The sequence below is a fragment of the Nicotiana sylvestris genome, chromosome 9 (genome assembly GCF_000393655.2).
Source record: "Nicotiana sylvestris chromosome 9, ASM39365v2, whole genome shotgun sequence".
NCBI lineage: Eukaryota > Viridiplantae > Streptophyta > Magnoliopsida > Solanales > Solanaceae > Nicotiana > Nicotiana sylvestris.
The window spans coordinates 53,714,790-53,726,513 of record NC_091065.1 but is presented as its reverse complement, the minus strand read 5'-3'; the positions used below and the strand labels follow the sequence as shown (position 1 = coordinate 53,726,513).

General features: G+C 35.4%; 1 protein-coding gene across 1 annotated transcript; it reads right to left on the bottom strand.

Annotated features, from left to right (window-relative positions):
- Positions 1-11,348, bottom strand: LOC104244528 (probable xyloglucan glycosyltransferase 6). The gene is made up of 5 exons (XM_009799970.2): positions 10,501-11,348; positions 9,351-9,659; positions 8,219-8,509; positions 8,022-8,135; positions 1-1,040 (listed from the first exon to the last, which is right to left on the bottom strand). The coding sequence occupies exons 1-5, from the start codon at positions 11,197-11,199 to the stop codon at positions 402-404; spliced, it is 2,052 nt and encodes a 683-aa protein (XP_009798272.1). The 5' UTR covers positions 11,200-11,348; the 3' UTR covers positions 1-401.
- Between the last annotated feature and the right edge of the window lie 376 nt (positions 11,349-11,724).

The window sequence follows — 11,724 nt, the reverse complement described above, 5'->3', positions numbered from 1 at the left end:
TGGTGTAACTGGTGTTTTCTCCCAAATTTAACTATATATATAATTGTACAGAACTTGTCAATGGAAAAATAAAGAATCTTAAACTTGATGAAAAAACAAACAAAAAATAGACTACTCAATGGTTACACTACTATTACAGGCAAGCTTATATTAAATTACATCAAACTAAGAGGTAGGCAGATGACAAACTCCTACCAGTATTGATTCAATCTCCACTTGGCATCAATTGAATAACTATGGCGGCCAAATTGTGGTATTATGAACCTCTTTTAACTCGTGTAATAAATGTAGCAATAGGGGGCCAGGTACCACAATCACATGTACAAGCAGTACGGTCTGCCCTTCCGAGAGGATTTTCCACAATTGAATTCGTGGCCGGATATCTTGAAATATTCTTATGATCAACTCACCTGTTCGCCAATCAAATCAAGACCAACAACAAGGAAAGTAAACCCTTGAAACAATAGGAAATAGAAGTGAATGCCTTGAGCAGATAACAAGCTTCTGACAGAGGCCGTTAATAATATCAATGCAAGAGCAAGCTCCTTTCTATATAAACGGTTTCTCTTCCTCTTTCCCATTTTCTTGGTCATCTCTAATTTCGTAAGCTCAGCAAGGCCTGATTCTGATGAGGATCTTGAGACAGTACTCTTCTCCACCAAAGGTTCAGATTCATTTTCCACCATTGAAACTAAATCAGCTTCTGATGATCTTCCCAACTTTTTCGTAACAATCCACTCGTAAGAACTTCCTAACTGGAAAAGCCCTGATATCATGGCATTGAATTTGGTCACAGACATTGTGTTTTCAAATAAAAGGTAGGGTACAATAAAAGGGAATGACTGTGGAGCTGGAAGAATATTCAGGATGGACATAAGTCCAGGCACATAGCAGACGACCCAAGCTGGTAACTGAGCTTCTGGGAGGAACATGGTGAGTGGGAGAATGATACAAAAGAGAGTAAATGAATAAAATGGTAGGATGAGCTTCCGCAAGAGGAAAAAAAGGAATATTAGATTGGCTTTCTTGAACCAACTAACCTGAAATGACAGCCATATACAATAATCATCACTTGAAAAGATATAAATGATCTTTAAACTTGTAAAAGAAATAAATTGTGTATCTATAAAACATTTAAGGATTCATTTAAATATTCAAATTGAAATGATACAGTGAGAAAATGATAACTTAATTAGAAGGAAGGCCACATAATTTACTTGTTACGAGATAATCAGAAGGGGGTAACTAGAATAACTTCCCTTCGGCATAAAAACATTATGATAACCTTTCATCAGGTCAGAGTAACTTTAACAACCATGACCACACAATTTTTCCCCAAATGTAACTGATGTCAAACTAATGGAAGCAAGAGCCTAGGGTACGGAAATATATGGAAGAAAGGGGGTGGCTGGAAGAGTACGAATTTGAGGAAATAAAGGAAAAGTATGCAGTCTTACAGCTCAGGTGGTAGATATGCCCAAAGCCAAGATGTCAGAGGGAATACAAGCCAGAAAGTTCCTCTGTTATTTTCTATTGGCCTTTAAGCAAGCACATAAGAGGAAATAAAAAAGTCCGGATTTTTGAAGAGCTTGGCCTACCAAAGTACAAAGAAAAGAAGCCAACACTTGAAAAACGACAGGAACTACCCATTTGCAGGTACTAAGACCCATATACCCATATTATGTCCAAATTTTTTAACTTTCTGCAACACTCAGCCAAAAATATCATATTTGCACATCAAGCCTGACGTGGAAGGAGGGGTTACCAAAAAGAAGGAAGGAGGGAGGACAGACCTAGAGAAAGCATGCCCACTATCCATGCATATACTTTTAAGGTGACTAGTCTTTCTGCACGTGCGTTGCACGTGTATTTTTTTTGTAGAATATTTATAAAGACAAACTAAAATATGAGTAGGGTACAAAAATTATTTCGAAAATTTTGGAAAAACTATTTTTGAAGAAATGACTATTTAACTCACAGAAAAGTTAAATGGAACTCTATTTATACAAGTTGTTTGGCATATGTTCCTTGGACTCAGAATTTAGGCAACACGAGCTAAAGACACATAAACTAAACTATGAATAATGTAAAAAAGTACTTCTACCATAATAACAGTAAAATAGTAAGAATCTAAAACAGAAATAATGCATAAATATATGAACATGTTAGTTTCTCTGCATGCACGTGTGTTGCATGTGGATGCCGAATTATGTATCGCTCATCCTTGTACCATTGTTTAAGCCATTTGAAGGTTCAATTTTAAGCAGCATGGTAGGTACATTTTCTTTCAAACTAACATGTTCAAGGAAACATAAAACATATATCCAAATTTTTATTGGTGTTTATTTGGTTTACAAAATTCAAGTGTCTAGTAGTTGCTGATATCATTTTCTACAGAGTCAAACTGATACTCACTAATAATGTTTTGTTTAGTTTGTTGACATATATATTCTTTTTGATAAACATTGATATTTTTGACCTAACAAATATTATACTACATCACAAACTTCAAGCATTAAACAAATCACTAATTCCTTTTTCTCATGACAATAGGAAAATACTTTTTCTATGCGTTTCACCTTCTTTTCTGATCAACATTTTCTATCTTAAAATTGCATAAGTTGCACAATTATTTCTCTTATAGCATTTTTTTTGCAAAGAACAATACTATGACTCCCTTTACTTTTGATATCAGTAATCTTTGATGGCCCGTTTGGCCATAAAAAGGGATTCCTTTTCTCTGAAATTCTTTTCACTTTTTTTTTTTCAAATCAGTGTTTGACCATGAAATTTTAGATTTTCACTTGAAGATGAATTTCGAATTTTTTTGATATTTGAAAAACTCGAAAAGGAGGCTATTTTTCAAAATTTTCACTTCAGATCACTGGCAAAAATTCAAAAACAACCCAAAATTATATTCATGTCCGAACACAACCCTAATTTTCAAATACCATTTTCACTTGAAAAATATTCACTTTTTTTTCGAAATTTTACAATTCCTATGTCTAAACACCCACTGAATCTATAATATTATTTTCATACATGCTACCAAAATGTATATAAACAAACCTAGTTTATTTTGTAAAGTAAATAACCACCACAAGAACCTTAGTTATTCCTAATCGTAATAAGCATGTGACACACATTATACTTATGAGATCATGATTATCTATTCTAACATTTATAGATATTAATTAAACGTCATAAAGCATAAAGCATAGATAATTAAAAAATAAATAGAGTAAAGAAAATAGAAACCGATTTTTGTTGCCACTTTCTTCTTAATTTATTCTTTGATGTCTTTGGCAATTCCTAGTGAAATCTGCAATGATTTGAACATCATGCAACAGTTATCTGCTTTTATTTTTTTCATGAAATTCCATGTAGTAAGACACTGGCAGACAACTTTACCTTCTACTTCTAGCATCAGTCGAAGTGAAGGAAGGCTTAAAACATTCCCTTCTCTTTTTGCTTTTGCATTTTCTTTTTTCGATGTTTTCCAAACGTAGCTTTTGCAAAGTGATCACTCCAAACATTATATTTTCGACATATTAGTGAAAGGCTATAAGAGTAGGCGACGCATGAAAGATATGACAATCAAGCATGATATATGTACATATTATCTCCATCATAAAGGCTACAAAATGTATGAATACACACGATGAGCAAGCTGGTTGGTGTGTACCGTTAGGTTTGGTGTATGAATACACAATGTTTTTAAAAAGCATTTTATTTCAAGTTCCACCAAACAACACTGCTTATCAAGGCCAGCACTAATAATTGTGACTGTTAATGGGGAAGCGGTACTTGATGTATGTACCGTTAGGTTTTTATTTTATTTTATAAATAAGACATTTAAATTACTTAAAGGGTTATTTTTGTAATTTAACTTTTGACTAAGGATCTTCCCACTTTTAATATAGTATAGATAAGATGGAAACAGGGGCAGATTTAGGGAGGCGGAAGGGGGTTCACCCCTTCGCCGAAAAATTACACAGTATATATAAGGCAAAATCTGCTTTTTACCTCTATATATTATGTTTTGAATCCCCTTAACACAACCCAAAAGTGTAGTTTAGTGGTCAAGGAGGTTCAAAATCTTCATAAGATCATAGGTTCAATTCCCACTAGCTACAAAAAAAATTTTGAACCCTCTTCGTGGAGATCCTGCCTCCGCCACTGGATGGAAGCTTAGCAAAGAAGAGACAATAAACTTGGGCAATTTCAGGTCAATAAGAAGATGAATGATCTAAGGACTACCCATGCGAAATTAGTAAGAACCTTTCCACTGTTTTCTTTTTTCTTTAGACCATCGGTGGGTTGGGAAAATAAATGAGGATGGATTTGGCATTTAGCCATTCCACTAAGTAAACATAGAGCGCGCATATAAGTTTGTTTGCTTTTCTCTTCTCAAGTATTAAGGTTTAATATGCTCGTGGTTGAAAAACAAATTCATGTAAACTAATGTTAAATGAGAGTGACCGTTGGGCCTTTAAGACTTAACGTAACCACAAGACGAGTGGCATAAATAAGGATGCTGAAATGGATGTGTAATTATAAGATTAAACAGAATTAGAAATCAGCACATTTGACAGAGGGTGCAACATACATAATTACATTAAGGATAAAATGAAAAAAGGTTGTCTGAAATAGTTTGATCATGTCCTATGTCAAAACTATGATGACGATGCTAAAGGGGACTGCTGGAGGAAAATCATCTCAAAAGAAAAGTTTTTAAAAGCGAAAATCACAAAAAACAGTAAGGACATGAGGTTTTTAGCAAAAAGAAAGACGCAAAGCACACATTTCTTGGAAGTGAAGTGAATTTTTTTGATAACATTGCTCAAAAGAATTACACTCTCAATAGCAATTCCGGATGATATAACTAAATGTTCCTCAAGTAATCAATAAGATGAGCAGAACACAACAGAAGCAAATGATCCATATAAAAGATATCAACCATCGGCTTAATTGTTGTTAATCCGATGTTTGCCAAGAGTTTTTGTAATCTGGTTAGAGACTAAGAATGTCATTGTAGATATAAATAATACACTTAAATAACCTCTAGATTTAGAAATGGTTTAATTTGACTAAAAAGACAAATTATTTAACTAATGGACTGCAATAGACCTTAATAGAGCAAATGGAAATAGAGGATTCATATACCTAACCCAACTAGTTTGGGATTGAGGCTTTGTGACGGGCTTGAATTTTTCCCATGGAGTGTCAGCGTTAAACGTATTCTTTTATGAATGATAAAATCTTTTACATGGTTATTTTATTTTTATTTTTTTTGATAACTATCTTGTATATGGTTATTAGTTCCTATTTAGTGTGTAAATTTCAGTTTAGAAGGTATATCTGATTTTAGTGGGGATGGAGAAAAGTAGTCTCACACTTCATCAATCTCCAGCAATGCTAATAGTCATCACCTAGCTATTCTTTCCAGCTATCTACATCTTACCACATATACACGAGAAAGAATATCCTTGTAGTTTCATCAATTCTTATTACAAACCAAATCATCAATAACTACTGTATTTGACACTGCTAAAAATCTCCTACACTCGATTAGGCATACATTAATGTTATTGCTACCCTGTGATATTCCTGTTCTAATTTTTTATCAATTGGTATTAGTTTATGTGATTCATACTGCTCCTGTTCAGTATAAGCTAAAGATTTATCTTTAATCTAAATCCAAATTCCTGTCTCAAATGAATCACCCACAACTCTAATCTCAAACAAGCTCTTGCTTTATAGTCATTAGTAGGTCAGAAGATGTGTCTAGAGACGTTTCGGAATGTTCTTCCTGCTAGTAGATCCCATTTTCAACACCTAACAAGATAAATAGGTCCATCGCACAATGTAATCCTTTAAGTGTCAGTAAAATTACAAATTTTAATGTCACATTTACATGTTCATCTTCAGAAGCAATTTCACCTGACATACCACAATTCCACCCAAACAAACAAGTACATGTATCAGAGAGAGACTTATGCCCAGTCAGCTGGTTTATATTTCAGTATCTGAAGCCTCTTTACATTTTCTAATCATTGTATCCTTTAAGAAGCCAGAGGATGTAATCTCATTGTCTCACCACATGAAATAGCGTTGAAGGTCTCCGTTCATATCTTTCTCACATTTTGGGACGGTATACACATTTTCTCTCTTCGTTCCTACTCGTTAAGCTTACTTTGAAACAAAAATGATAGATTGCTCAGAGCTTTTCTACAGCTTATTACTTTTATCTTCATATATTATGGTGTTCACCTGTTCATAGTCTTTATACATTTCATATTGCCTTTCTCATTTCATTTAACCTCCTCAATCCCCTATCAACACTCAAAGTCCCCTACTATCAATATTGTTAGAATTACAATCTCTTGGCGAACATCTAAAAAGCTCTGCAATGGAATCTACAATTGTTTGGCTCTAAAACACACACCTTATATAATTTGACTACTATATTGGACACTTCTGTTCCTCTTTTCTTGCTCTTTTTTTTGCTTGCCTTTTATTTATTTACTTCCCTTTTTGGGAGAACTAATGGAAGTAGAACTTGTGGAACCTGAAATGAAAAGTGAAGTTTAACCAATATTGACCATTTGCAACTTTTTAAGAGACTTGCGCACATTGCCCTTTTGAGAAACTTAAAGAGTTTTTATCCTAGATATTTTTTCCAACTATTGTAAATTTCTTCTATTTCCTGCTCTCGTAACGAGAACTCTCTCTCTCTCCGTTTGTCATCGCGATAAATTTCTTTATCTCATTTATCATAAAAAATTTCTCACAAAACAAAAATTCTTGAAGACAGAGGGTAGCTCAAGTAAAAGCACCCTCCACCTCCTATTGTGAAGTATCCAAATTCACCAAGAGAGCTAACAGCAAAGTGAGGAAGGGTCACTGTTGATTTTTGGGGACATTGGATGGGGAGTGGGATAGATGTAGGTTACCATGTATTTGAAAAAGACAAGAGAGCTCTGGGATGCAATCTATGTATTTCAAGTTTTCTTCTTTAAAGGAAATAATTGTTAATGTGGTAAAGAAGTTCCTAGTATACAAGTGGCATACAAAAAGTAAAGAATTTACACAAAGATATGAGTCTCTACGAGTAACACCCAATCACCAATCATAATATCACCTATAGTAAGAGCGCCAAAATTTTACTAGGAACAGAAGACAAGCTCTCATCTGTACAGAAGTACTTTCCACCTTTTCGTGACAGACAAAAGAAAAGTTATATGGTATAATACAATCTCAGCCTCTATCTGTTGGATAATTTGGAGAGAGGAATCTGAGATGCTTTGAAGACGAATCCAACTCCATTCAGAAGATAATGTTTGACTGCATTCATTTGTTTTACTTTTGGTGCAAATTGGAGCTTGTAAACGAGGCGGAATCAGTTTTAGAACTCAAGAGTCCATTGATGTTTAGAAAAGGGAAATTAATTTTTTTTGTTTTGTTTTTGCTATTCTGTCATGTTCTGTCCCACCAACTTAGTGCTGGTTCTTAGTTTATAAAGTCTTATATGTTCAAAAAAAGTAATGATGATACACTGACCCATCAAAATTCCATACATTATTCGTCATAAGAGGTTAACATAATTTAGTATACTCTCCAGAAAGGCACAAGTTTAAAGGCAGGGCTGGCCATAATTCCCCATTGTTTATCCAGAAATTACTGATCTTGAAGAATCTGTTTACCTCTTCCTTTTACAAAGAAGAGGCTTCACTCGTAATGGATCAGAATTTATTGTTCTAGAAACAGAACCAAGTTATGACCCAATGGATCAGAGTATAATGTTCTAGAAAAAGAACCAATTTATGACCCCTGCGATGACCAAGTTTGTTTTCCCTTTTTAATTTACTGTCCATATTAAATATTGAATAACTTTCTGACTAATCTTCAAGTTAGTCATAGATACTGTGAGACGTGACCAAAAAAAAAGAAAAAAAGATTGCTACTGTGTGACCAAAATCTGTAAGAATATTTGCGTATGATAAATAAACCATACGAACCTTTGAACGCAATATGTCGGATAAACACAGGCGAAAAAGTTGCATTGGACCAGAATGCCACCGGTGTTGCTGCTTCTTATATGCCTCGTAAGACTCCGGCAGTTCACACAGGCACTAGACAAAAAGAGAGCTAAATTTTCTAAACCTGTCTAACCGTTATCGGACAAAGACATTAATTCACAATTTAAATTGCAAACCTTAACGTCGTTCAAATAGATAAACTTCCATCCACAAAGGTGAGCACGGACAGCAATATCCATATCTTCGACTGTTGTTCTCTCTAACCAGCCTCCGCATTCTTCAAGGGCCTTGATTCTCCATACACCAGCAGTGCCATTGAAGCCAAAGAAGTTGATGAACCATCCATTGACTTGTTGCTCAACCTCAAAATGAAACGCAAGATTTATGTTCTGCAATCTTGTAAGTAAATTTTCGTCCTTGTTCACAAAAGACCACCTTGTTTGGACAAGAGCGATGTCATCATGTCCCTTCAAGAATGCAAGGAGATAAAAGTTATAGATACAATTGGAACAATGCCCCAAAGTGGACTATGGCAGCCAAATAATGAAGCATACAGCATACTGAAATTAAAAGGAGGGAAGCTCAGTATAACTCTAGTACCCAAGAGATAGCAAATAATTTTTACTCAAGCCTGATTTTTCTCTCAGGATAAAGATAACTTGAGACTTTGAATGCAATTAATAAAGCATAAGCATTTAGCAAATTACTCGTACCTAGATCTTAAAAAGAAATAATTTGACGATAACAATCAAGCCTGCTCAGATCGTGCCAATTGGTTATCTACTAAGATGAAGTATTCCAGCAAGCATTAAAATAAATAATGCACATTAGATGAAGGAAATAACATTTCAGCACCAATTGTTCTCAGTATAGCCCAAAAAAAGAAAAAAGACGAATCAAAAAACTCCACAATCGGTAGTTTCTAGAAGGAAACTTAAGAAGAGATATTTTGATAATGCTCAAGAGAATATTTGTAAAAAAAAACACGGACTAGTAATTTTTGCATATAAAGATTAAAAAACTCCTTTCTTGCGTATTACATGAAATTTCTACTTAGTTCTCTCTATGAAATTCCAATTCCTTCTAAATCCTCTCTAAGAATCTAGAGTTCCTCGCTTTTTTTAGATACGAAAAATCTAGAGTTCCTCATGTTAGTGACAGATCCCATTTTTCATTAAGAAATAGCATGGTAAACTCCAAGGTAACACCAACTAGTAGAGACAGGCCGATTGTAAGAAGATTTCCTTTCATATAACATTCTTTGGTGCCTACACGAGCCACCTAGATAGATCTTGGAAAAGCAATCACCTTGAAGTAGGGAACAGTTTTCTTAAGAAAATCTGGTGCTGGTTGGAAATCTGCATCAAATATTGCTACAAATTCATAATCCTTTACGTAGTCACAACTCATCGCAGATTTGAGATTTCCTGCCTTATAGCCTGTGCGTATAAGACGATGACGATATACAATGTGCACACCCTTGTGTTGCCACTTTTGTACTTCAGCCTTGATAAGTCCCTGAACACCCAAGTCATCCGAGTCATCTAAAATTTGTACGAGCATTCTTTCCTTAGGCCAGTCCTGGACACATACTGCTGCAATTGATTGTTGGTACACCTGAACAGTACCACAGTGAAGGAATTAACAATTCAGTCAATCAGTAACTCAGCAAAAATAATCAACTTAACTATTTAGGATAAAACTGGCTTGTCATGAGGACATACCTAAATTAACATTTTAAAAGCTCAGCAGATAATAACTGTATAGTTTTTGCCAAGAGCACAGCATGGTGACAATTGTGGGGGTTGACCCAAGATACTATTCTTAGAAATTGTTTGCCCGTGTGCAGACTCGTTCTTAAATCTACATTCAGGGTCAGGTAGGACTACTCGGTTTAATCAGCTATTCACCTTATATCTAAAACCAACTAAGTACTGTTGTTAAAAAGTCTCCAGCTTAGTAAAGTCATCATCTCAAAGGTATCCAAATTTTCATGATTGTTAATAGTCAAAAGTTCTCTATTCTACAAAAATAGGAAATTAAACCCATGAAAGATATTACATTTGAAACATCACTAGAAACTGCAAAATGAATAAAGTTTGCATATAACCATTCCTACTTCTACAAGCGAGACTAGCTCGCTCTGCCTAGAAATGAATAAACAAAGTAAGGAAGCAAATTCACTAAACATGTACACCCTCCGTTGCATATAACCTAAAGGTGTGCATAACATATCAAAAGTATCCTTTGATGTGGTCCTAAATGTGCCATGTCGTGTGTATGAGCAGTGTCATTAAGGGTAAAATGAGAATGTTAGAATTAAATACTAACTACATATAGGAAGAGGCATACTTTTTTAAACAAACTAAACAGAAAAGTAAAATATTTAAATTGAAATGAAGGGAGTAATTGCCAATAGACTTTAGCAGTGAGAACTTGAAAACATACATGGTCTTACCTCCCTCTCATTGCACATTGGTATCTGAAGCAACACCATGGGATAATCCTCTGCATTCAAATTTTCCACATCAGCAGAGTACTCGATCTCCGCCAAAGGTTTCAACCGTCGGAACTTGATCCAAAAACAGCCAAGTACAAGCACCACTCGATCTACCGACTGTATCAGGAACAAAACAATGCACATATTGGTCAAGCTCTGTAATGGCGGCGCCAAATAGTTAGCCCTAATGTCTAACCAATTGGCATACACGTACTCCACTAAGTCCACCACTTCCGCCGACGCCGATTCCACAGTCGGAGGACTGAAATGCCATCCTCTGAAGTAAGCAACCAGCTCAAACACTAACAATATAACTGAAACTGTTAAAAACACCTTAATTACGCGATAGAGCTTAGAATCCGATCGATGAGGCGCCGAATTTGATGTAACGATTCGGCGATTGGCGGTGCGAACGATTGAAATGAAGCCATTCGTGAGGAATGCGATTGAATTAGCAATTTGCTGAAACTTGAGAAGGTAAATCCAGGAGAGTTGACGAGCACTGCGAGTACGTTCCTTCTTATCAACGGTAGGGCTACGGATCTCAACTGTCAAAAAGCTAGGGTTTTCGGAGGAAGAAGAGAGGAGGTCGTCATTGTCATTGGCTCTTTGCTTGTTCCACCATTCCTGAAACTCATGATTTGGCGGCCGAGACATATATGGATAATGCGAGTGAATCAATGGTCGCCGTTGATACTGTCTACTTTCAGATCTCGATTTTGTGCCGCCTATGAAACATGGAGATAGTGTGTTGTGTGAGAGTGCCTGGTGTGATCCGGAGAATAGGGAAGGTAATGAAGCTAAATTTAGTTAAGTCCAGAAGCTCAGACTCTCTAAAGGTTGAGTTCGATGTGTGCTTGGGCAAATTTTGAAGCACACCATGTGCGACAATATTCGAGGATCACGCGCTCATAACATTCTATTCTCACGTGCGCTATGGCTTTATCCTTTCTTTTTTTTTTTTTTCCTTGTCTAATACTCCTATTGTTTTTTGCAAGTATTTGTGCTTACTAAATGATGATGAGATGAGAAAAAGAAGGATCTTTATTATGATTCAAATTTTTTACCAAGGTATGACGTTGTAATCATTAAGGAGGAACTTGTTTCCTTCTAAGCCTAGTTTCAAAGGGCTAATTGACCATTGGGATATCGGGCTAGGGAATTGTAGAGGTGCCATAACAC